Genomic DNA, 27,810 nt, shown 5'->3' with positions numbered 1-27,810 from the left:
ATTTTAGAAATTGATTTCTGATGTCAACACTCCAACTATAATTGCATTATTTCCAACCTTTAGTGACAATGTGAACAATCAATTTCATGACTCTATAAAGGAAAACCCCCACAAACACAAAATAATACTAATAACGGTGTTTTACTCTTTTATTCTGCCTTTTTTTTTTTTTCATGAAGACTAAAGCACAGTGTGATTGAGGTAAATGGTAAGCAATGTTTGTGCCAGCTCAGACACCGTTTCAAGATTTCATATAAAAGCAAAAGCTGATTTTAAAATTCATGTGTGGTTGTTAGCAGTATTCCACACATGGGTATGGGATTTTAAATGGTCATTTAAAACCGTAACGCTAATTAATCAATCTTACAAAGCAGGAATAGTTTACTCTGGATTTTCTAATGCCACTGAGATGGGATTCCTTTCTGACAGATTATATTAAAAGACTAAATGTTAATAAGACTTTGAATGATGGCTGTAGCTAACTTCTTCCTAAAGATGCTTTTAGCATCCACATTGTCTAGATGAGCACGGATTTTCATCCTGCTGGAAAGGTAGCTTTCTGTCCAAGAAAATGCCTTCAAACTCAAAAGCCAACACATGTAACCATCCACACAAACATGAATCCAGACTCTCTCACAATCTGCTTTAGAGGTATCCACATTTCACAACAACAGTTAAATGTTTGTAGGACAGGTAAAGGCCTTAACGGACTGTGGCTTTAAACTTTCTGACTTGTCTATTTGTTATACCGTGAAATGACACTCAGGTTCTGCCTCCGTCTGACCATCTTTGTTGTGGAAGTAACTGGCACACTCGGAGTCAGAGCCTCAGACCAAACGGGTGTTTTCAGTCAGGTATTAACACCTTTGGCCAAACTGTACACTATGTCTCTCCCTATTCAAATCACTTCCAGGCAAGCTTGTCTTCAGAAGATGGGGCATTTTGCAGCCCTGATGGCTTGAGCACATGCTTGACATCACAGTCTGATACGATGAACAGACTCTAAATCTTCAAGGGATCAAAGAGTACCAGCATGCTTACTGCCCTGATCATTCACAGCTTGATTTACAGACCACTGTAGTCACTGACAGCTCAGAGAATGAACTGTGAGCGTCTAGATGATGCTCAGCATTGCAATGAAATTTTTGTAGCCCAATTGCCTTTTATTTGAAAACTAACTTTAAATGTGATTTTTCATGCAATTGTTTCTTAATGTGCAGTAGTAATTAATTTGCTTTAAGTTGCCTAAGATTTTCCTAACATGGTAGGTGACACCCAACTGCAATTCATAGGACAGGCTGATTTACTTCCTCAGGTTCCTTCACACACACACAAAAATATTTCTCCTTTGTAATTCAGAGGACCTCTGAGGTTACGATAAAAACTTCTGCCCTTTCCTCCTGGCACCAGCCAATTCTACCCAACATTTGGAAGGACCCATGAACTTCTGAGCAGACCCTGCATTTCAGTTGAAAGGCACAGAGGAAGGACTCGTTACTTGCAGACATTAAGGAGGGAGCAATGTGGATGAGGAACCATCTTTCTGCTTTCATCTCCCTGTCACTTTTGACGTCCTGACACAACCGCCCACAGGGAAGGTGACATGGAGGGAGAGATATGCCAAACTCGTAGAAGGCTAGAATTACCTTCCTCAGAGCGACCTCTACAAACTAAAATAGCAATAAGCCATTTGCCAATCTGCAAGCTATGATCTCTATGAAATAACAGTGCCCAAGTCTCCAAATACTTCCACACAAACACCTGCAATGCTGGCAAACATGCGCACGTGATAAAAATCTGCAGCGTGTTTAGTACATGCAGCTTACTACGGATCTCCTCCCTTTCTTGTCTGCAATCTTCTCCTGCTCTCCAGCTCCTCCAAGAGTTCAGATTATTCTGCGTTTTCCCCATCCTTTTCTGTGCACATGCTGCTTTATTTCTCCTTCCCTCTCTCACATACCCTTTTACCCCTGCACTTCCATTCTACCCCAACTTCTTTTCCCCTTTTCTCTGCCCCACAACCCTGGCTTCTTTGAATTTCTGATCCTTTGAAGATCTCTTGTTTTATTCTTCCCACTAAGCCCAATGATAACCTCCTCTCCCCAGTAAAATATTTCCTTTCTCGTACCTACACATAGATGCGATTGCTCACCCTTTTATCACGCGCAGTCCCTGAAGGAGAGGAGGACAAGGACCACTCTTCTCTCTTTCCAGAACGGGCAGTTTCTTGGTACATTGTGCTCTCCCCTGAGAGGAGCATCTCAAGAGGCATCTCTCTGGCAGGGTCACAAAGCAGGCTGACAATAGCTTTCCTTGGCTGCTCAGGAAATGCTTTGATGGTAATTGACTCTCTTCCCCAGGCAGAGTATCAAAGTGCAAATCAAGGCTTCCCCTAGAATTTGGATTTGGTCGCATGAGCTAGAACAATAGCGGTGATGCTAGACAGGCTTGATAATGGCTTCTATTTTAACTTCTGCCTTTATTTTTTAGAGCTGCCTGTCACTTGGCATTACTACTGTGCTTGCTGACCAGCGATATGTTTGTTTTCTTGTACTCCCTGCTTTTGTGTGGCTGTATGCCTCTACGGATTCCTCTAATACCTTCACTGCAAGCTCTGTGGGGCAGGATGATTCCCGCCCTATTTGCACAGCCCAGTGCAGTGGGGACCCAGGCCCCTTCAGTGTTCTGTTAATACACAGCATCAAAATCTCGGGTCTGGTCACAGGAGGAGGAGGACAGTATTGGCAGGAAATGAGACCTTTCCTTGCTCCCCAGAGCCTGCCTACTGCCTTGCATCAGACAGAGCAAAAACGCAAAACGGGCAGGATGTGTGCAAGGAAGGAGCTGAAACAGTGCCCAAGTGAATGGAAAGTATCCAGATGGCTGTGGTAACTCACACGATGGGAGTCAAATCAAAACAAAATGAAAACAAAACCATATGCCATGTACCCTTCACTCTCTTGCTCTCTTTCTCTCTCTGCCTTTCTCCTGGCTGTTGCCCCAGGTCCTTCTATCAGTACGGATAATAGTATGTTACTCAATTATGTGTATGTCATGAATAACAATAACCCCTCTTTTACATTAGAGATCACGGATTACTGTTATTCATGTAACAAAGAATGTAGTATGAACCACAAAATTATACTCATGTAAGGGTCAAGGAAGTGTAAGGGTCTACAAGGGAAGTTATATTTCTTCATTAAATGCTTCTTTTTATCTGGTACGCTGTATACTTATAAAAGAGAATATTAACTTTACATGTCTATGTTGCTATATGCTATAGAAATATCTACTCACAACCTGCTTGTATCTCAGGGGGAGTATTCAAAAGCATCATGGCAGTGGCAGCATCAATGTCAGGATCTGGAAAAATCAACCAATAAATACATTATTTACAACTGGGCTAATCTTCTTGCCCCCGTTGCTAAACTATAGGTTCAACCAAATCTCTGCAGTGAAAAGGTATTAAGAGTTCATTATTCAGAGGGCTCGTTGATCACACATTGAATTTACCCCCAAACTTGCATGTGATCCCATTGCTACTATTAAGTAGAGTGCCATGATGAATGTCATCAAACCATACTCATGTGTGCATGATACCTTCACCGTTAGCCTCATGAATTCGCTATTTAATTCTGTGGAGAGCATTTGGATTTCATTACAAAGGATCTGCGAAAGCAGGTGCAACATCACAATTTGGAAGCAACACACAGGGATGAGCTGACAGTAGAGTGGGAAAGCGTAAGGAACACCTACACCTGAGCCGTACAGAAAATGACACTTGGTCATTTTGATTTGTCGATAAGGATTTCAGCGATGTTTGAGAAAGTGTTGGAAGCCAAACTGCTACAAGTAAGGGGGGGGGGGTGGGGGGAGAAACTAGCATTTCATTGAAGCACCAACTTATTTGCATCCTCATCCACTGTCACTTTAATATAAGCAAAAATCATCGGCTGGCTGCTGTTATTCTTAAATTGGTTTCGGAATCCATCACGAACAGTCAGTTGACAGATGGTAAGTTATAGAGACAGAACAAAATATGATCCTTTTATAACTATATTCACTTGCTCTGCACACAGCAGCTCGGCTGCTATGGAAATGTAGGTAGCTATGACAACAGTAAACAACCCCAGAACGGCCACTGAATAAGCTGAAAAGAACATCTGCCCCAGCAAAGCGTCCCAGCTGCCCTGGGGCGCAACTTGCTAATCGTGCAGTGATGCCATGTGACAGAGAAAGCCGCCTATGCCATGTCCAAATAAATGAAGTGTGCAATTGAAGCAGACATAAAAACGCACACCCTGGCCGACTGCTGCCTCTGTGCTGCTAAACTGAATGACTAATGAGCATGCATTTGTTGTTTGGGTTTTCTTTTTCCAGCTTGTCAGTATTTATACTAAATTACATACCAAAAAATTCAATTTACTGCTAATAGCTTCATGGCACTTTATTTTGGCTATTATGTCAGAAAATTACTTTTCACTGTTAAAAAAATGTGTATTGTATCTTTATACATTTCAAATCTATTTCCAGTAATGTAATGTGGTATAAAGTCCTGCAATTTATTAACAGTACAAATGACGTAGAGAGGATTTCAGTATCTGCTTAAGCAAAATAAAAATTCACTTGACCGATTAAGAAAAAAATGGCATTTTTTATTAGTTTAAGTATGTACTATTTTTCTGTGAATAGCTGGAAACACACTTCTAATGGCTACTCTATTATTTAATTGCTGAAACAGTAAACAGAGCAACAGTGTAGCGGGTGTAAAACTAAAGTTGAAGCAGCAGAAGACTAAATTAGTATCAAAGTTACCAGCAGACTCCTCAGAAAAGCAGCTTTACCAACTTATGTTCATCTTCAAGTCTGAAGATACATCAAAAGCAATATTCCTGCTGCAAGCATCTATGCTGAAAGTGCCATTTCCAAACAGCTTCACTCCCAAATATGTGCCATGTTGCAGGACCGGGGCCACGCAGCACACACAGCAAGAGTTTCGCTTTAGTCAAACTGAAGAGGGATAATCTATCTAACATTAAAAAGCAAGACAAAAAGCAAAGAAGGCTGAGAAATAAAGCCAAACCAAACCAGAATTCTTCAATCTCTTTCATACCATAAAATAAGAAAACTGTTAGAAGTTGAATTTCCTGTATCGTAATTCATACAGACAACCTCAGCATTTGTTTATCAGCTGTTTCTAAATTTTGTTTTCTTGTTTTACTTTAAATAAGGTCCCACCAGTGGGCAACATTGTAGCACACTTAATTTTGCTGTTGAAAGAATAAAAGAACACAACCAGAAAAACCACATTTCCTCCTGACTTCAGGGTTTGTCTGTGTAACAAACGCTGTGCTTTGAGATAAAATTGATGCAACCGGTTTATCTCGAAAGGTGCGTTCTTAGCCTTCGGACCACCACCACCATGTTTCTGCAATGACTTCGCAACACTAACACAAGCTGTTTATGACACACGACTGCATCCACAGCAGCTGTTTTCCAAAGCACAACCACGATTCAAGCACATCCACATCTGCTATGGTGTCTGGCTCTGTTTCCATTGGTATATTCTTGAAGAAACCAGACAGCTATTCCATAACGCCTTGGCAGAAGTAAGAGGGCTTGGAGAAACGCACCCAGGGTGGCGTCAGTAGGACCCAGGACAATGTTGCTTTGGGTTGTCCTTCTGCAGAGAGAAAAAAAAAGGAGGGAGTGGCTGCCCAAGGAAGTCAAGGGCCGAGCGCCAGCAGTGAGAGACCACACAAAGAGGTGACGAAGCAACGTCCAAGGGCAAATTGAACGGCCAGTTCATTCTTGCGCAGTGTTTACACTCGCAATTTGGAAATGTTCTCCTGAGAAGGATGTCAAGAAGAAGGGCCAAGGAGTAGTCACGAGGAGCAGCACGGAAGGCGGGCGGATGAAGGATCCTGCTTAGTCTCCTGGTACCACCAGTGCCCCCACACCGACGGCCCTTTCCCCACAGTTGGCGTCTTCATGAAGTCTCTTCCATGAGGATCCTCTCACTTGTAGCAGTAAGGGCTGACCTCAGATGGCAGCCCGACCAGCCTGATACCTGGATCCTCTTGCCTTTACCCACCCGTCTGCCTTTGTGAAGCTGTGGGTTTCATAACTGAGATCTCTGCCCTACCTGAAGTCTGAGATCAACACAAAGGCTCCTGAAGTTATTAACAGTGGGTGGTTAGTGAAAAATGATTGCAGGAACATCTTTCCCTAGGAAACCAGGTTAAAAATAACTACATACAAAGTTTCGGAATTTAGAAAATTAAGTATTTAAATGAATGCATTCTGGTTTCCTTTTGCTAATTAAAGTGGTGAACTGACTGCATGCACAAACTGTATATTTTTTGCCTGTGGAAAGCAGAAGATGCCCAACTTTCCCAGTGAAAGAGGAAAGTAAGGAACAACAAAGAAGAGGAAGGATTGTTGGTGTTGTACGGAGAAGGAAGAGTATGTCAAAGTCTCAAACAGGCAACATCAGAGAGCGATAAAAAAATAGTGACAAAAATTGTCAGCAGTCACAGCTCTCCCTAACAGACGACTGCCGTCTATACACTCAGTGCTTCACGCTACAATCTGAAGTTTCAGTGCTTGGTCCCTCATGCACCAAGTGTCCTTCAGAGGGTATCAGAAAGGACCTGGAAGAAACCCTAACCACTCACACTAACACAGAAGGCATGAAAGCATACATCCCAAAGCAGTTCAAAGCCAACAAGGGGCAGGAGCTCCACCACAGCTGCAGTATTTCCCCTTGCAGTGGGAGCCTACCATTATTTTTGCCAGCATTGCTTTCAAAGACAAAACTTCTTTTGATGAAGATGATGCCAACGAAGGATAAGTCACAAACCTCATGGCAGGTCTGCTGGCTGCATTTTAGATTCAAGCCCCTATTCAGCAAAGTGTTCAAAAGTGAACACCAAATCGGTAAACGGCATCTAGTTCTTTCACTGAGGAACTAACCTACAATTTATCACTTTGTGGAATTATGATCCAGTGCATATTGTCAAGACGTGCTTCGAGCCAAACTTCACTCTGCACGTTACCTCTATAGATCAGAATCTGTCCTGCACAGACATGTGGCGAAATAGTAGGCATGAAATATTTTGGCATGAGATTACCTACAAACATTCAGCAACGCAGAGGATAACCCTCAGGTAGCAGACGGTTTATTCTAGAATTGACAAAAAATAATTAAAAACAAACAGGGTACCTGAGAAAGCTGGATGTGACAGCTGTCCTTTTATTATGTTTGTGATCTCTGATCCGAGTTCATTTCATAGAGAGAGGAAGTGTTTGATAGTAATTCATATTAGTTTGGTATTTTTGTTTCAAACTTTGGTATTTCACTGAATGCTTCAAATCCACGCCCTTCCAACTAAATCATAATAAAAATTAGGATAACACAGCCATGCTATAAGGTTTTAAAGAAAATAGCAGTGGAAGCAGTTCAGAGCAACCATGGCCTGAATTTTCCAGCACAGATGCCTAGAGAGAGGCACTTAAGATGCATATTTAGGTACTACTAAAATGTTACTGCCAACTGACGTAAAAAATATAGTTAGTAAATAAACTGCACCATCTGTACACTACAACCATTGCCATGTTATCTCATCAGGAAGGAATTTATAAGATCTTCTTTTAATTTAAACTTACTACATCTAAAATAGAACTATTTTTGTAAAGAATTTCACTTCACCATTCAGTATGCTAGCTTTTGGCCCCTTCTACTTCTGCCTCAGCATCCTCCACTGCTTTTTTCCATTTAAATGCTCTGCTCTAGCTGGAATGCATAAAAATTACTGCCACTGTACTCAGAAGATGAAAGTCCAGTTTATTCCTTTTCTACAACATCAGTCATTTTACTCCCTGCCTCAATTCCTAGCACAGCCCATTCCTACACATTTTTTGTGATCTGATTCTTTGATATTTTCAATTTTCAGCAGCAGGAAAATGTTGCAAAAGCAACACTCTGTCTTCCACCTCTTACCTTCCGGCTTATTAAACTGCACCAGAGCAAATAGCAGCTTGCCCCTATTTAACTTGTCTGTTAATAGATGTGCCTTTTCCCTTCCCACATCATGATGATTAACCTTGGTATGAGTCAGGTTAGGTCAAAGATATAGAGAATAATTAATAGAATGAAGGCTTTTTTTCCCCCTGTTTGTTTGTTTGTTTTTTCTATTTTTAATTTATTTTGCCTGATGACAGAATAAGAACATAGCTGTTAAAATAAAACTGCAATGTGCAAGATAGAAAGAAATACCTGAAGAGAACTGTAAGTACTGTAAACTCTGTCAAACTCCTTGGTGTAGGATGCCACTGAGTCCACTTCTGAAATATTTAAATAAGGTTGAGCAGAGCTCTTAAAATAAAGAGAATACTTGTGGAAGCATATGGTAAACCAACAGGATTCAGAACCAAGATCTTGGGAAGGAACAAGAAATTATATTCATACCTCATCAACAGTGCACGAAAGACTGAGAATGAGAATTCTGGAAGCTATATAACATAGGCCAGGAGGAAGCAATTTCACTAGCAATACAAAACTGGTCTGGCAGTCACAGTGGTTCTCCCACTCCTTTGAGAGGATCTAGTATGAGACACAGAAGAAGAAAGGTACGGGTCTAAACGAACCAATAATTTTTCCTGTTTTTTAAGTTCACTTCTGGCACTGCCAAGTAAGCTACAGCACCAAATTATTCCGAGAGGTCTAATTTTCAAAAATACAGAACATTTTTAACAGAAACCTTCTTCCTGCTCCTCTATTCTGTTAAATTTGTATCGTCATGAAGCTACACATACAATTTCCATTCTCTAACAATACCATTTTATCAGCTGAAAAACTGTATAAACAAACAGTTACAACATATATTCTTGTCAAAAATATTAGCTTTGATAAAAAGAAAGGTAGAAGAGTTACAGAAGGTCTTACACATGCCCAAACTCAAAGAGGTTCATCTATCATCTGGAAAGCTGTATGAAACCAAAACATATCATCCTAACTTTTCACCTCTGTCCTAAAGATTAAGATCAATTAACTGTTAAAAGAAAGACTCACAACACTGATACGTATTTTACCAGTGCAATATAAAAATCTTTTAAGAGACAGCTGACTAAAGAGAGACGAGATTTACATCTTATACATAAAAATGGTGTATTATACATTCTCTGCTTAAAAACAGGGCGGAGATGTTTGCTTTGGTTTTGTTCCTTTATTTTTAAAATAATTTTTCCTTTTGGTGTACATTACTGGGAAGCTTAATTTTCAGTGCTGAAGGATGTGAAAATAAAATTTACCCATCACAAAGGCAACAGTAAAGTCTTTTTTGACTCCATCCAGCCTGTGTGGCTTGTAGTACTGAACAGAAAACATCAGCTGAAGAAAGCACTAGCCAGTGAGCCCAGCACAAAAGAAGAGAGAAACAATTTGCTGTTCCATCATGTACTTACCTAATTTGTGATCAGGAATTTCAACCATCTTCTTAACTGATTGCTGCAGCCTCAGCTTCTACAGTAGAAGACGGGATTATGAGGGCTGTAACTCCTTGCAGCCTTACACGTTGCACACATATTTTTTTGACGGAAGGATACACATACACACGAACACACATGCTCTTTGTCCCCAGTTATGCAGATGTGTGTTACCTCTAACTGGGACATCAAGGTCATCATTGCTCAAGCTCAAGCTTTCATAACGTCTTTGCTGCTAACAACAGGTTTTTCTTCCAGCAAAGTGGGAGGATGGCTGGCAGGAGGAAGCCCTCTACAAAACTCTGACCATTTGAGACCAAATAAACCATACCTTATTGTCCCATACAAGTGTTTGTTGTAAGCACTTATTTCCCTCTCATGCTATTTCAAAATACATTCGTGTCCACCAGCCCTTGAGAACCGAATATGTCTTTCAGTCCAGCAAGCGCAGGACATGCCGACTGGGAAAGAACTGACGCATCTCGCATAGCCTGAGTGACCCTTGGGGAAATGCTTACAGTCGTCCCCCCCTCAGCCACTGGTTCTGCAGGAAAAGGTGGCTTTTGGGTACTTTCACTGCAAGGTAAGCCTTCAGGAGGGCTTACACCCAAACATCCCAACTACTGGAACCACCATGGCACAACACACAGCATGAATACGGCAGGGGAAGGCTGCGGGAGGCAAACATTTGAAGGATTTGAAGGAAAAAAATGCTGCTAATGATGAGAAAAGGGGTCAGGCATGTGACACCGCCGGTGAAAGGACTGTATATAGTCTAACTAGGGAGCCAAATGCAATCTAAAACCAAAAACAAGAGCAGAGGAGGTGAACGAAAAACCCAACAGCTAAAATAGCCATGTGCTAATAACGCAGGCAGACTGACATAATAAAAGAGGAACTCAAGGCAGTAGTGTTATTACAGGAAAATTCACAAACAAGGTGGAACAGCAATTATTATTGAAACAGGTGTCAAAAGGTCGGTGCTTTTCAAGGAAAGGAAATACAGGTTTTTTATGGAAGGATACTGTAATGCAATAATGAAACAGCAGACTTCAGAAATAAAGAAAAGAGAAGAAAACAGAATGTGTTTGGAAATGCTGTGGAAAGATGGTCAAAGATGACTTCTAAGAGAGAGACACTGGGTCTGCTCTTGACTTCTTGCACCAGATATGGATCTAGATAGAGCTCTGTGTCATTACAGAAATGGGAATTATGTCAATACAGGAGAGCAACTTCACAGTACAGCCTGGAGAACAAATGCTATTAACCATGGTAAGGCCAGTTATTCCTGGATGTGACAGCTGACAAGTTTCTTTATCCACGTTGCTGAATGAACAAGAATAGATTCCTTTCTGCTCTTTATCTTAAGTAATGAGAATGACTTTGGAACAGGGGGCCACGAAGTGATTCAGTTGAGATTAAGCAGGAAGGATAACAGCAAGCATAATTTTGTTTAAGATCTATGATTTCCAAAGAGCAAGTTCTGATGAACTAAATAGTTCCTCTGAAACCTCTGGGAAACAGACTGGGCTGAGGAACTCTAGACCTCAGCCTGGGGGAGGCTGCAGTTTCTCCAAGTCACTACGCAAAGAGCTTGCTCCAGCTTGTATCCTGAGAAAAGTAGGAAAGATTCATTCTTCAAAAAAAAGACCAAAAAAGCTAAAAAACCAAGCTGGATGACTGAACCAACATGGAAACCTACTTTAGGAGAAAAAACCAGAGAGCTTGGCTTGCTCAGTTAAGCAAAACAAAGGCAGAAAAGAAGTAAGACTCTATCAATACAATGAGGTGACCATGGGATACAGGGAGGAAAAGCAAGGGAGAAGAACCATTAAGTTTCAAGACAGCTTCAGTAAAGCAACACTGGCTGAAGACAGACTGGTAACCAGAACATTTCTAGACAACACAGCAATGGTATTTTGGAAAACTCTTCTAACAGGAGCTGGAACAAAGTAAAAAGATTGAACGTGAGTTTTCAGAAGTGTTTACGCAGTGTTGCTGCTCACAACGTGACCCAGGGAAAGGGACTCTCCAGAAGCTGCCTTCCAAAGTGTGCTTCTCTAGGGCAGGTAAGCCCTCTGCAAAACTCTATGACAGAGAGGGAAAGAGCACAAAAACACATTCATGAAGAAACTATGCCAGTGGAAGCCTATTTGCCCAAAGGTTCATCTGCATAAACCTGCAGAAGCACCAGGATGATGTCTGACACTCCAGGAGCAGACCTCGTACCACTTCAGGACAAAGCTGACCTGCAAAAGCTTACAAATGCACAGGTCCCATGCCTGTCAGCTTCCAGCGTGCGATGTGCCCTGAGCTGCTGAACTCAGGCGGGATGCCCGAAGCTTGGTGGCTATCTGCACTTGGAGGAGAGCCGTGCAGAGCTGGAGCCTCATACCTGACAGTCAACACCATGCAGAGTGGTGATATAAGCCCACAGCTGTCATACGCAGCCAGCCTGAGCTCTGTGGCAGCAGCCTTAAGCATGTAAGCAAGACTCCCAGTATAATGAAGAGGAGCTGGCCAGAGGCTACTCCAGTAGCACTTGAACCATGGCACTATGAAGCAAAGCCAGTGAGCAAGCCACACGAGACCTGGCTTGCAAGTGGTCTCACCTCTCCTACTGCACTCCCATGCCTGCATATAAACTTCTGTTCAGACTCTTGCCTTCTCTCTTCTGCAGGACAGCAGAGCAGGTCCAGGCAGGAAGGCGCAGAGAGGTGCCAGCAGGCAGAGCCTCGTACGTGGGAGACTGGGAGAACCAGAGGGGAAGGACAGTGGCCCACAGCTTAGGGAGGTCTGTGCACAGGCGCTTCTTCATGAACCTAGGAAAGGCTGGGAAAGTTGTCTGCAAGCCCAACAGTTCCCACTCTGGTGTATGCTGTGCAATCCTGGGTTTCAAGGTGCGGATGCAGGCAGGACAGCTAGAATTGCCACCAGAAGTATGTTAAAAAAAAACAGTACAAGCATGACCAACTAGCAGGTACACAGACAGGCAGGCATGCAGTCTGCTGGGGCTCAACTCCATACCACACAGCCATGATGGCCAGCCAAGGCTTGCCCTCTAGTTCTAGATTAGGTGTTTTTTCCCCAGGAGGGACAGTGGATAAATGGTCTGTTAGCGTAGAAGTCTTGAGTAAAGTCACACCTGAGAGAACAGATATCACTTTTTGTTTGTAGAATTATGTCCAAGACAGGCAGGCTTATTATAAATAAAGAAAAATCAAAGTCCATAACATTTACTTCCTTTCTTCCTAAGACTGAGACCAACTAACAGTCACTAGTATGAATCAATCAATAAACAAATAAATCAAATTACTAGTTTTGAAAACCTATTATTAAACACATTGGAAAACCCTGCTGGGGCAACTCTTTCTACCTTGCCAATCTTTTGCAAGTGTATCCCCATTAAAGACCAAGAGGACTGGACACAAACTTACCCAAACAGAAGCAGACTAAAGCCTATTTTCCATCAGAGCACTTGGCAATCATTATTTTGCATTGCTGCGAGCCAGCCCCAGCCCGTACACAGAGATGCTAAAGACTCGCCCGGGTCTGTGGTTGACGGCTGAGCACTCACCACAGAGACTGGTGTTCAACACGGCTGGAACAAGCTGCTCTTCTGCTTCTCAGAAGGAAATCAGTGGAGGAGGGAAGACAGCCCCAGCAACACTGCCATTATCCGATTCTGGTTCCACTCTTCCTGCAATACTCCTTCTAAACTTCTTAAATGTTCATATAAAGGAAATGTCAGAAGAGCAGGAATCTAGTGTTTAGGGCCTTTTGACTTTTTTTTGCTGGAGAGCTTCCCAAGTGGGCTGAGGGATGAGGGATGAGACGCAGGCCAATGGTAAGGCAGTGCAGGAACTAACATAGTTTTTGAAGAATTATTATAAAGACATAGGAAAACAAAGATAGCCTTTGAAGATCTTGACATTCCCTCTGCAGATGCCTACAAGATAACCAATGGAGTAGTAGAATTACTTTCTAATTACAATAATCAACATTATGAGACCATATTGGCCTTTTTAGTGAAAGCTCCTGCTGAAAGCAACACAGTGAACATAAGCTGCCTGAACACTGAAGAGACTTTAAGAGTGAAATTAGTCAGCCTTAGGTTAGGTCTTTAACTTAGCTTAAATAGCACACATAATAATAGGATTTATTTAAAAAAACTGCAACACAGTTTGTTTAGACTAAACATTACATCCTAGTTATTCAGTGTTTTTTGTTTCTTACTTCAATACTTCATAGAAGAGATTTTGTAGAAGGTATGTTGCAAACCTGAAAAAAACTAACAAATGTGCTTTCGCTTACATTTTAATTGAATTCAGTTGCATATGCATCTCAGATCTTCCAGTAAACACTTTGCTAATGCAAAGATTTAGTACCATCTGCGTTACATAGTAGCAAACATGTAAGTTAAATATTGGCTTCACCGGAATTTTTTACTTAAACATTTCAAAAACAGAAGAAATATGAAATGCCATGAACTGAAATGTGGCGAGAGAATAATTCACTCAAGTCTCTAGAAGGCAAGCACTAAGGCAGAACTTTGCCGCTAAACCACGTTTACAGGCCCCTTGGATGCTTCTAATGTGCCAAACTGCTATCATGTAGTTCCTTTCTATCCAAAACGGTTGAAACAACCTTTTACTTACTATTACCTGTCATGTTTTAATTAAAAAAGAAGGGCAGACACAGGATTCCACTTCTGCCAACCTCTGATTTGCTATGAATGATCCTGTTCAAACGCCTTGGAGTCTCAATTGCCGTTAGCCGACAGGTGAGATTATCGGAGGAGTAAGGAATGGGCAGAATACAACCAGAATTCCTTTGTAAACTTTTTCAGATGCTCAGCTGAAAGGTGTAAAGTGTATTTACTTCACAAAACAGAGTGGGTAAGCTAAGGGGCTCTCGTCCCGTCCTCGTCCCTGCAGTGAACGGGGACCCAAACTGACCACATGCACAGGCTGTGCCTAAAAGAAGTTGGTGCACGTTTAAAAAAAAAAAACAATTAAATCAAGCTTTATCCAGATAGTAGTGAGAGCTGTGGCTGTAATCCAGGAAAGCACTTATATGTGTATACAAGCCAAAGAACGAGTAGTCCCCGTGGAAGAGGATCAGAATACCAGCATCCTGCAGGGCTCAGCCCCAGACTGGAACAGCTGGACAGCTTAACTATAGCTCTGGACAGTTCTGTAAAAACATTAGTGCTTTCATTAACAAGAATTGCAAGTGTGTTTTGCGCCATTCTCATGGGCACGCAGCAAGGCCGGAGAGGAAACCACCTTTTAAATGGTGCTGGATCCCGTTTCCCTGCAGCTCCCCAGCGTAGCTCCCCATCCCAGGCGGCCGGGTCCCTCCTGGGGAGGAACGGCTGTCGTTCCAGCCAAGCGGGTGGCACGACAAAAGCTGACACGAAGAAAGGGAGGGCTTGCTTTGAGTAAGTATGAAGTCGTCTTGTCAATTTTGTGTTTACAACCAAATAGAAAAAATGCCCCATGTTTCTTTTTGTACTCCAAAATTTCAACAAACTCTAAGAGAGCTGGTTTATTGATTTTAACCACGAGTTTCTGTAATCCTTGTCAGTCCAGCACACAGGCATCTCTCTGGCCTTTTAGAGAGTTCTGCTTCATGTACGTACAGCAAACGGTTCATACTAACTCTGCCAGCTCAAATTCAATTTACTAGTATGATCTGTGCGTCAGATCTGTGCGTCTGTGAGAGCAAAGCACCGGCTGTCTGGGGAAACAAATCTTTATAATGTTTGGTAATCAGATCGATTACAACAAAACAAAACAGAGAGAACACATTCATCTTGCCCCCCTCCCCATCTCTGCCTCTCTGCACGCTGATCTGTAACGATCGCCTGCCCTCTCATGGGAGAGCCGAACGGACTGACTACCCACCAGCGTACAGGGGCCCTCCCGACTCATCTCACCACCCTTCCACGGCCAGGAGATGAAGAGTTTCTAAGCACCCCAGGGTCTGTTGAAGATTTCCCTCCCCACTCTGAACCGCCCTGCTTCTCTTCCTTCTGTCTCCAGCAGGGGGTAGAAAAATCTCAAAGTATAAGGGTGGCGGACCTCCGGAGAAGCAAATGCAGAAAGAAAAAAGCTCCTGCGTATTTTTCATTTTAATGCCATCATTTATAGGCAAACAGCTGTCTTGCACGCAGTCAGGAACCGAACTGAAAACCTTACAGGGATCCTTTCATCTCCCCTCCCCTAGCACATACCTGATGCCCCAATTTAGAAACAATTCTTCATAAATCTGGTGCAACATTTCATCCAGTACAACAAACATGCCAATGGCATGTATTATAGTCTTTGCAGAGCCTTTGTTATAAAAGCCACAAATATTCTTCCACTGGGAACACACCAACAAAAATATTTCTATTCTATGCAAAATTGTCAGTGAAATTCCAGTAAAGTTAGAGACCTGGCAGTTACAGGACTCCTTAGTGCAGGAAACCAAGTGCTAGATTGTACAATGATAATACAGTTATGGAAAACAGTGTAAAGCCTGAAAATGGCTGGAGATAAGTTGTATCACTTGCTTGTTTCAGAGGAGACTTAACAGTGGTAATTATGCCTGATTAAAAATCAATGTTGTGGGACTTGATGTTGGCTGGGAAGGGCCTGGAACACACGAACCCTCAAACTTTTCATGCTGGGAAAGCACTGAGCTACGTCTTCCTTTATCAGGGATGAATGTAAGCAGCTCCCTTCCTTTTCGTTGCAAGGCAAAGTATCTGGAAACACGTTTAAGGTTGGTTTTCATGTCATTACTGGGTATTTTAACAGAAGTGTGAGGATGTATTTGCAATGTTACAAAGAGCTTATTTATAAAGTTAGCTTTAGAAGTGGGAAAACTTCCTTTTCTACTCCTCTCATGTCAGCCAGCAACATCAAATCTGATCTGGCCCTCAATCATGATAATGCAGCACAGCTTGCTTAGGCTCTTTACTGATGGGACTGCTTTGAGATTGCTAGAAGGGATGCTGATGAGTATTAACTACGATGTCTGTCATTTTGTATCTCGGTGTAATTCTACAGCTCTATCATTACGATAGCAGAGTGCCTCTCAAGAATTTAAACACAGAAATTCTCTCTTTTCTTTCCAAACTTTTCGATTAAGTAGCTTGACTAAGGGTATATGTGTACATCAAAGAAAAAGAGACACACACACGCATACAAGGTCCTGGAGAAAAAGCACAAAAGGTAGAAAAATGAATTTTGCAGCAAAACCCGTGATAACACTCTGACTGAGCAGGTATCCTATGTGAACTCCACCTTCCATGGTCCTCCAAGCTAAGGCTACACTACAGTGTAATCACTGAAGGAGGTCACAGCTTTTCAAGGGGCAAAACTGGAAGAAATCTCTTGGAAAGCTTTGACTGTTTGGACAACTATGTTGGCTTTCCAGGCTGGAAACTAAACAGATACATTCCTAAGAGGCTCTATACAACACAGCAGAAAATTTTCTTTTAAATCTGCTGAAGGGTCCTGTCAGAGCAGCAAATCCATTTTTACTGGAAAGTCATTTAAGAGTATATATTCCATCCAGACCAACAGAGAGGGTGCATGTCCACTGTTACAGATGGATGGTAGCAGATACTTCTCGCTGGCCTAGCAAAATAGGCATCCAATAGCTCTAAAAAACTGAAAGGTCCCCAGAGCAGAGGCAGAAGCAACGGTCTGCCACAGAAAGGACATTTCCTAGTGCTGTCCCATCTTCTCCACCACCACACTTTTGTCATTTGCTCACAGAAATCTGCATTTGCTAAAATAGACCAAAGCCCTGATTGGAAAGAGCTGCAGGACTGCCTCCCATGTTGACTGATGCCATCATCTCCATGAGAGGAGATGCACAAATCTTACATCACCACAGTGCCACCAGCTGATCAGATCTTAGAGAAAGCTCCTCACTGACCCCGCATAGATGTTTAGTCTCCAAATCTGCTCATTTGTATGTGTTCTTATCAAACCAACCCTTACCTCGTTTTATGAACGGAGCTAGGGAAGAGCAGCTGACTACCTTCACCTCTGAATTGCTGGCAAAACAGTTTTCCTTTCAGATACCTTAAGTGTACCCACAGCTATTGCCATTAGTGACTTGCCCCTCTTTACCCCACAGAATGCAACTGAAAACACATTTCTGGTCAAAACCTTTCATAATACTTCAACATCACTGCCCCTCCAATTTTCCTGTTCCTCTTTGGCATATGTCGGTCCTTCCAGCAGGCTTTTTCCCTTTTTCCACACGGATGAGTGCGTGGTGCCCATCACCATGGTGCCAGAGCTCCTCACCACTGGACAGATCAACACAGCACCAACACGCCCTTCCCAAGACCCCCAGCAAAGCTGGGACAGGGCTGGGGCCCAAGTTTTGGCGGGGTCAGAAACACAACCCCTCTGGGGCAGACAGCCATAGCTGAACACTGAAATACAATGCGTTAATAAGTAGGTCAGCTTGTTCCTATAAAAGTAACGGGTTTAACGCCGACTGTGCCTGCCAGCAGGAGTAGGAAGCGACTGCAGTTTTCCCCCGTTTCCCACATTCAGCCCCTTCGAAGCCACAACATTCCTCCTCTGCCATTGCCCTCCCGGCGGCAGGGCAGGGCTCGTGGGGTGCCCGCAGCCCCAATGTACCTTGGCCAGCAGCAACTCCGCCTTCGCAGGGCTGTGGTCAGGAGCCACCGCTGAAACCTTGCACCAGAAAGCAAATTCCAAGAAAACAAACACCATCACTAGGCAATTGAAATGCAGTTGGTAGCAACAAACAAACCATCTGCAACGAGGATGCAGGGCTCTGTTCTTGCCAACAGGTTCAACAGGTTTTGAACATTAAGTCACCCTGAGCTTTAGTAGTGCCTAAAAGGGAAACGGCGCGAAGATCTTGGCACTCGAGGTTTCACCACCGTCCCTGCTTTAGTGCAGCTCCTTGGCCGTGCTTCTCTCCCTTCGGCAAGGAAGTATTTTGACCCCCTTTAAATTAGTCAAGAAAAATATTTCCCTGCTGTCCAACTAAAACATGTAAGCGTCCCAACCCTGCTGCGGGTGCCTGAGGCAGGGCTGCGTGCAGGCACCCTGGGAAGGGGAGGTGGGGGGCAGCACCCTGCCCGCAGGGGAGCGGGAGCACTGCTCACTTTGCACGAGTTTTCAGTTGCGCAAGGAAACTGACTTTGGACTGAATCACAGAATCGTTAAGGTTGGAAAAGACCCTTAAGATCATCAAGGCCAACGTTAACCTAACACTGCCAAGTCCACCACTAAACCATGTCCCTAAGCACCACGTCTACCCGTCCTTTAAGTATCTCCAGGGATGGGGTGCCGAGGCAGCGTGCTGGCCCTTCGCGCAGCTGAAGCACACCTGGGCTGCCCGCTCACCAGGCTCACCGCAGGCGACCAACACAGTCCTGCGTGGTCCCCCCATAAAAACCTGGGGCTGAACCTTACCTGCACGGCTTCTTCACCTTATCACGGCCAATACAGAAAGCCCTCCTGAAGAGAAGGATCACTCCTTGCAAGGGACACCAGTTTATTTTAATAAAGGCTCTGATATACTCTTGTTATTTTCTGTAAATACAACAGCACTCAATGGTATTTACTAAAAATAGCGCAAAAAGCAAGAAAGTTCATTCAAACGTTTCTCCCCTCAATGAAGCAGCTCACTATGATGCCTCTGCGAACGGATCTCTATGAATCAGCCCAACATGGCATCGCGTGGACTGCAAGACCACAACACAATGCCCAAATACCATCTGCTCCTCCCACGAGCTGGTCTTGAGAGCCTTTAGGTTTTGTAAACAACTGCTGGTCCATTTTATTTTGAGATGCTGCACAATGTAGCAGAACACACTTACAAGCTGATATAATCAAAAGCTTTATAGTCTGCTAAACTTGTTTTAAATAATGCATAAATACCAAAAAAGACACACTGTACTCTTAATCAATTTTCATGCAAACTCAGTTCTCTGTCTGTTGCATTTTCTGTTTATAGCAGCACAGCTTTAAACCACAGAATAAATACTATTATTTTCCGTTCCATTTTAGCTCTAGTCCAGAAACATACACTACATTTAATTACTGTTTTGGTGGAGTCCACCTACGCAGATGGGCTGTGCTTGCGTGAATCAACTGGTATCTCTGGATTCAGAGAACAGAAGAGGTTAAAAAAAAATGAGGGCACTTATGTCAGCCCCTCCTTCCTCTCCCCTGCATTTCATCACACTGAAAGGGTTTAAAAGTAAAAAATTCCTTCCACATCATATAATCCTGGCATCTGCTGTGCAGCAAATCAAGCTCACTCATTTTGCTGTGTTATTCCCAAAAGTAACTGTACAGATTCGGGTCTAGAACTCCATTTTCCACTCCCTGAAGTTTCCAAATACCTGTTTTTCCTATTTAGGCACATCAGAAAAAGCAGGAAACACAGCTAGTAAATACAAAGCAATCTCCTCCGTCTAAGTGCAATTCTGATTGCATTACTTAAGAAATATAATTTCCTCAGGCTTTTTACTGGCTTACTTTACAATACACATGATATGGTATCAATCTACCAACCTCCTTCTGCTGCCCCTTTCTTCAGCGGCCCGCGGCTCGCCCGTGACATTATGTAGTTCAAAATATGAAGCCATTACCAAGATTAAGCCACAGAAGGAATCCAGGCTAGAGAGTGAGTAGGTCGCTGTGGTCATGTTTATTATTTAATAACAGTGGGAATAATTCACATCACAGCAACAATTCTCTACCACTCTATTTATCAATTTCAAAGTAAAGTACATCAGACCTCCAGGCAGTGATGGGAATCCGAAGGCTCAGTCCATCTGGGCTCTCTCTGTTAGAGCCCTGGGCCCATATTCAAGGCTGGACTTCGGAGTAAGATACATGAGAATGATCCTCCTTCACCTATACCTATGTCCAGCAGGCCTGTGCCAGCAAAACCTTGGGAGTAGCACAGCCTCAAATTCACATCCTACTTCCACGCAGACACTGTGGTTTCAGGTAAGGTGTTTCATCCTCCCTCCTAAATGAATGAGGTTTAATTTTTCTCCTTTGCATGGCCTGCCTGGCTGGTGTACTCACTCTGCAAGCTTTTTGAGGCAAAGACTGTCTCTTACTACATGTATCTCGGTTGAAAATAATTGCTGTAGTTGTCCTGAAGTCTACAATTTCTCAGACTTTTTTAATGTGATTGAATAAGAAACCTGATGTCCTCACTAACACCTTTCTCAGATATATCTTCTTTGCAAAACAGGGCAGCGTCTCGGTCACTAAGCTAACATAATCATTAATGTTCTTCTTTAACATGCTTCCCTTCACACCCTCGCTATTTGTTAATATGATTTTCAATACATATTGAAGCTGCAATGAAACAGAAACAGGAAGACAAAGGAAGAGATGACAATAAAACTTAAAACGTTATTCCAAGAATCTTCCCATCTCTACAGATCTCACAGATGAGGCATTTTACTTTCAGCTTGCTTCTTCCTACATGCCTTTATCCTGCGGCCTGAACAACTGATGAACTACTAACTGGGTTTCCAAATCCTTACAACAGGGCCAAGGTTTTTGCCTTTTTGTTTGGCTAATCTTTTCACATCTATTTGCCTTGCTGCCACGACAACTAAACAGCAAATAAGTGATTTGGGTTCATTCAATAGATTCCAAATTGGGAGCCTGCCTATTTTGTTTGCTTTAGGGCAAAAGGAGGAAGCAAACAGCAGCTTTGTAAGTGAAGTTGCCGATATTCTTTTCTCAATTATAGCTGTGAAAAGATATAGAAATGCAAAGTACTCTTTACAAACAGAGTCACTTCATGCTGATCCAACTTGTTTCAATTCACTTTAATTTGATTCCGCCTCTAGAAGTGGTTTAACTTTGATACCTACTATGGTTTTTTACATTCAGACAGATTGTTTTCAACTCAGCAGGACAAACTAATGTTAATAAGTTCCATTTAGTTTTGAGTATTTGCTTAAAAGGGGGGTGGGAGCTCATAACCAAAAAACCCTGAGGCTATAACCAGCTCTATGGATGCCCAATGTCATCTTCTGATTTGTATCATCTGAACAATTCTCAGTGCTGACATTGTTTAATACTTTTAAGACTTTTCCACTAAGGTGGAAAAGAAAAAGCTACTTTAAAAGGTCTAAAACCTCTCACAAAAGCATTTTTTAATAATTGCTTGCCAAGGATGTACTGCAGCATAATAATTTTGCAGAGTAGCTGCAGCAGGCAATCAGGTCTGGCATATGGTAGTTCAGCTGCAGTTTGAAATAGGTACTGCTTTGAAGCACAACTTTACTGCTCCACGACTTTATGGCAGTAATTTGAAGACTTCTTACCCCATGTAAAAAAATAATTAACAAAAAGAACCCACTGGAATCAACATGTTCTTTAATAAAATAAATGCATTTTGAAACTTTCAAAGTTCATTCAGCTTCTTCCCAGCCTGGCCCTGGCAACTAAACAAGTACAACACACATCATGGCAAGTAGCCAGAGTAATATCACAGCTAGGAATCCCCTTTCTTTAGAAGTCCACCCAATTGCACAAATGAGATTCAGCATTTCTTACGTGGGTTTTAGAAACCAAACAATTCCTGCATCTTCACTGAAAGGGAACTCTCTCACAAAATTCTGCAAGGAGCAGAGTCCAAGAGCAAGGGACACAGAGAGGCTTAACTCACTTAGCTCCTCCAGCAGAGCAGGGGCATCTCCCCTTTCAGCTACTCCATAAGCACCACAGGCATTGGCAGAGAACTGTGAATTCAGCGACACCGTGCTGGGGTGTAAAACCCCATAGCCATTAACGCACAACTGTCAGAAAGTCCCTAATGGTGCCTTACTACTCTAGTCCTTATTTAATATGTGCTCAAAAACAGTCATGGCACCTATACAATTAAAAATTAAAAAAATAAAAAAAGTCACTGGAATTATTGCTGGGGGGGGTATGGAGGAATGGAAGAAGGGGAGAGGAGGAACAACAAATTTCTTACCTGTTAACACCACCTGAAGACATACGAGAAAAGAACCAAAGAGATGCTGCCTCAGAGGCCCAAGAAATTCTAGGCGACTGGTCAGGCAAATACAAAAATGTACAACCGATACAAGATTCACAGACCTGGAGGGGGATGGAAGTTTGCTCCTTCGTAAGCTGAAGGTAGAAAGTCAACAAAAAGACATGAACAGACCTCCGCAAAGTTGACCCAACTCTAGTTTCTGGTGTTGATTACAGCCCTGTAGAGACACCTCCCCCCCGCACTTCCCACACAAAGGTTCTTGCATAACACAAACACTACAAATGATTAAAAATTACATGAAATTTTACAAAATTACATGGTATGCTTCTGCTTCTGTTGCCAGCCCCGAAGTGTTTAGCACACTGTTATGCTATCAAGTTTTGTACTCTGTGCCAGTCACTCCCCAAGGTGTTTATGTGAAGCACTCAGGCAAAATGAACAGAACATCTGTATTCTATTTGCTAATGAGCAATCATCATTTCTACAATTCTCCAGCCAGGGATTTTGCTGTTTGGAATACTAATGCCATTTAAAAAAATTAAAGGAAAAAAAAAAAATGTTCTGCTCATTAGTACTATAGTTACTAAAATACTTTTGCACTATTTACAGTGCAACCAGGCTTCTATTTCCATTGCTTTCCAGTATTTTTACAAAATTAGAGCTTTCAGAAATAAAAACTTTGATGATATATACTTAATGTATTTTCAGAATTAGCATCATTTGCAATGCAGCTCTTGCTTTAATTACATTTTACCCACACAGAGGCAAGGATTTAAAATAAATTATTATAAAAGCTTTTCAAACACACCCTACTGAAGATTCCCTTCATTGCTTGCTTTTTATATTGTGGCAGCACCCACAGCAGGCTAGATGAGGTAAAAAAAAGAGTTATAAAAATACAAGCCATGGTCTACAAACTTATATGAAATCCTTATGTGTGCAGAGAGAGTGAGGGAATACAACAGCTTTGAAACTTGGGACGTGTTCTGTCTGCAGACAGACATCCCTCTAATCAATGGATATTTGCATCACATGAGGACCACGACTATTCTCTGCTGGAAAGGCCACATAGTGAAAACAGCAACGTGCAAGGGAGTGGTACTCCCGGCTGCCTCCCCTCGCTGCAGCACTTGGGCATTTTGGGTGTGAACCTCCCTTATCATCCTGCGCATCAGAAATCACTCTGCTGAAGTCAGTGAAGTTGAAGAGTGGTAAATGAGATCAGATATTAAAGTCGACAAACTCAATTAAAGTGGCTTGTATAAGAATTGTTTTTATACTTGCTCATGGCGTACTGAAATGTAACTTCCCAAGCAAGAGAAAGACAACTAAATACAGGATTTGATTGATCTATTTAAGAAAGTCCGATGTGGTACTCGTGCTCTCACGTGGGAGCAGGTGAGGGGAAAGCATCCCTGCTAGGCAGAAGAAACACAGTACACCAGAAACATCTGATTTTCCACACAAGAGCAGAGATGTATTTCAATATGCCGTGATGCCCTTACAGTCTAAAAATAAACACCCTGATCCTATGATCCACAATCACATCAGGTAGGGTCAGTACATTTCAATCACCGATGAGATCCTCAAAGGCAGCTCTGCTCCCCAACAGGATGAGATGTCTCTGCCGCTGTAGCCATTTCCCAGCAAAGACATCGCGATGGAGCGGAGCGTTTCCATCCTCGGCTGGGGAGGCTTTCTGTTGCCACGGCAACTGGCAGTGGTCCACAGAGGACCGCATCCCATCACCCCCGCAGGACAGGAAACGCCGTGCCGGACTTAAAAGCCACCTTCCCTAAAGACAAAGCAAAACAACACAGGAGAGAGCGAGAGACCCTGACTCTCGCGGATGCCGGATGAAATAATCTGCTCATCACAAACCTCTCCCTCGCCCCGCGTGCTCGGCTGCAGGCTGTGCTTTAAATCACTCCGAGGAAGGTGTTTTGTTTGACTGAAATACCCAGCTGGCCTCATTTCGGTCAGTCAGACAGGAGGCAGCCTTTGTTTTTTCAGCATTTACCTCTCTCCTTTTAAGCAGTTACCCATCAACCTGGAAATACACGTCTTTCCTCCTCACAGAGCTTCCAGCTGGCAGCAGAGCCAGACCCAGCCTGTGCAGAGGAGCTGCCCGTGTCGGAAAGCAGAAGGCCCCCAAAGCCCCCGCCATCTCAGCTGAGTACGAGGCAGACCAAAAACAAGGCCAGGTGAGACGCAGGAGCAAATAACTGTTTCTTGTGCCATGATAAGGTAACTTGCACCCATCCCTTTCTGCCCTCAGATTGCAGGCTGCTCTACCCAAGCCAAGGGAAAACGTACTACCAGGACTACTTCAATTTGGTTAAAGCTTTCTACATCTGTTTAAGGAAATAACACAAATCTATTTTAATACATACATGACCACAAACCGTAACTCTCTTTCGCTTCCCCAGAACTAATTATATACATGTCACCAGTGTCATACATCTCTCTCTTTCCACCTAGAGAACAGATTTTTCACTGCTGCAGTTTAACACATTATATACTGAACAGTACTCTCTATGCAACAGTTTAGGGGAAAAAACGCTAGTCCTTCAAGTAATGCATGTACTTTTATGTTACCTAGAAATAACAGTGACCTATAGCGGTTATTATTTAACACACATCCAGTGGGGAAAAATAAACCCCACACCTTATATAAATATCGATAAAAACATTTCTTCTTACTGTGTTAGTAGTAGCCTACATCCACACCAACAGCAAATATAAAGGAACACCGTGTACTTGCACTGAAACGGCCAGTCTGCCTTTGCTGTGAAAGTAAAGCATGAAACCATGTTTAAAGGCAAATGAAGTTAAAACCTGACCCATGCTAAACACAAAAGTTACAGTTCACTTGAAGGTACAGAATTTGTGACCTTGCAGTTTGAGCAAAGCTGCAAAATCATTTATAGAGGGACAGAAGATTCTTTTGAAGGGAAGTACAAGAGTAAGCACCCAAAAGAACCTGGAAAACCTCAGAAACTATTGAAGGAAACTGTTAAACTGACCACGTATGAATGCCTGCAATAAACAAAATAGCGAGGAAACACCAGACTGAAAGACCAAAAAAGAAAACAGTTTACGCAAATACAGAGTGCCCTTCATTTGCACATCAGGATTCCCCTTCTCACTGTGAATAAAATGGATACCCAGAGGCAAAATTCGTTGTTTTCATCATGCAATGCCTATGCCATTTTGCTAGAATATACTAGCAAAGAAATATGCCAATTCTGTTTCAAAATGCATTAGAATCACAAATATTGATGTGTTTCCCCAACTTCAGGAACAGAGGAAACAATAACAGCCTTGGAAGTTGAATGGCTCACACTTATTAAAAAGCAACGAATTAGAACCGAACAAAAAAGCCCAAACAAACATGAAAAAGTACCGACAGGCCTCTGCCTCCTCTCAAATCTCCAAACATCCTTTCCCCCCCAGAATGACAGCATGCTGTACTGGGCCACGTACCGGAGACACACTACAAATAGAACAGGCTGCAGTACTGAACCAACATCAAGGAACCACCTCTTAAAACTAAGTTTTAAATGAAGCACTTTCATGAAAATTGAAAAATATAAGGATACCGAGAAATCTGATGGAATTCAGTATAATGCAAATAAGCCTGATAAAATTTTCTGTTTTAAGTCAAAGAGCCAGATCTAGAGGATGTTCTCACAGTAAGTCCACTAGTGAGGAAGTTTGATGTTTCGAGCATAGAAAAGATAGCATATTCAAATTTTAAGCGTGGGAATAAAATCACCTGCCTTCAAAGTACCTGTGACCAGCAGAAGTCAAGGGAATTGAATCTCGCTTTCTTCTTAGACATTAATGAAGTAATGGCCACTCTCATCATTACTAAACTAGCTTAAGCAGTGCAAGATTGTAATTAGGGGAGAAAATTCATATGCTAGTCCCAAAAGGAGACGCATACAAAGAGCATCAAGCAGCAGAACTGCAGGAAACATCTGATAAGCAAATGTGTGCACACAACATAAAATGGAGACATTTGTTTATTGACAGTTGTGAAGTAGGCTGAACTTTTTATTTACTGTTATCTCGTTTTCAGTATTACACAGATCATTTGAAGGAGGGCAGCAAGGATATAAGTTTAACAAGCATGAAACACGTCCGTGTGCATATGTTTATGCTAACAACCACAATGAACTTCAGCTCTTTACCTTCTGCCTTTTCCCCGCGCGGGGCTGTGACAGCAGACCGACTTCAGCGCATGCCAAGCACGCAGCACAGAGCCTCTCCTCCCGCTGCCTTGAGGCAGCTGCTGACCCAGGCTAACTGCTGGCTGCCAGGACCATTCCCTCCTTGGCAGCAGCGCTGCCCACTCGAGGCAGAGTTTGCAGCTCTCTGGCTTCTTCCCTCCCCACCCCTCTGAAGTGAGGGTTTGGTCTTTTTCCCAGTCAAACCTTGGCCCTTGGTACAAGAGAACCAGCAGAGCACAATTCTGCCAGCAGAAGACACAGCCATGCACTCAGTGTTCTACAGTCAAACTTTTCAGGATGGGACAATACACTGGTAGGACATCTACTGCTATGGATATAAAGGCTTGAAATATGAAGTCCCCAAAACGTCCAGCTATCCCACATTGTTTGGATCCCTTTTAAGATGGAGCATTCAACCAGGTTGTTGCATTTAAGTTCAAACTAGGGAAAGAACAACCAAGCAGATTTTAAATGACGAGGGTTGCGATAGAGACATGCTGACAAAATCAGAAGGGCCAAGTCAACGTGGGTGCTGCGCAAGCGATGGAGGATGTCTCTTACTCCTGCCTGCAGGACAGCACACACGGCTGCACAGACCCAAAGAGAGACAGACGCAGACACCCCCAGTCCTTCCGAGCCAGCCCCTCGCCAAGCAGCGCTGCACTAGGTGAGCCTCGGCCTTTAAGTGCACTGCATTAGGCAACGCCGCTTCCAAAGAGCTACTCACTGAAATGATTCTCGCTCCACAATTAGCACCCACGTGAGGATGGAAAATCAGACCTAGGGCTCTTGCCCAGTGCCAGCCCTCCTGTACTGAGTCCAGGACAACAATTTTATAACGCACTGCAGTATCCCATACAGCTGTGTCAAAATGGCGTAACGCTGATCGCCTGTGACAGGAGGCATTTGTACTAAGAGATTTCTGAAAGCAGTACAGTATTTCTTTGTGTGAAGTAGCTGAGAAGTAATACTCTCAACCCCCCCAACCTTCTTTTCCTTTGTGCATTGCCAAGCAAAACAGGCCCAAAAACATGCTCTCTTTATTCTTTAACTGATGGAA

The 27,810-nt window shown here is 42.8% G+C and overlaps 1 protein-coding gene across 11 annotated transcripts in view; it reads right to left on the bottom strand.

Annotated features, from left to right (window-relative positions):
* The window catches only part of FOXN3 (forkhead box N3), a 213,744-nt gene that overhangs the window by 28,189 nt on the left and 157,745 nt on the right, over positions 1-27,810 (bottom strand). For 8 of the 11 annotated variants that reach the window (XM_082317905.1, XM_082317909.1, XM_082317911.1 and 5 more), the window contains one exon: positions 3,298-3,363. The exons of 1 other annotated variant lie outside the window; for it this stretch is intronic. In XM_082317905.1, the coding sequence (XP_082174031.1) occupies positions 3,298-3,363 (66 nt within the window). Of the gene's footprint in view, positions 1-3,297; positions 3,364-5,633; positions 5,684-27,810 lie in introns of all 11 variants that reach the window. 2 more of the 11 variants (XM_082317904.1, XM_082317912.1) reach the window with 2 other exon arrangements.

The sequence above is a fragment of the Platalea leucorodia genome (assembly GCF_965183815.1).
Source record: "Platalea leucorodia genome assembly, chromosome: 7".
Lineage (NCBI taxonomy): Eukaryota > Metazoa > Chordata > Aves > Pelecaniformes > Threskiornithidae > Platalea > Platalea leucorodia.
This window is presented reverse-complemented; position numbering and strand designations above follow the sequence as displayed.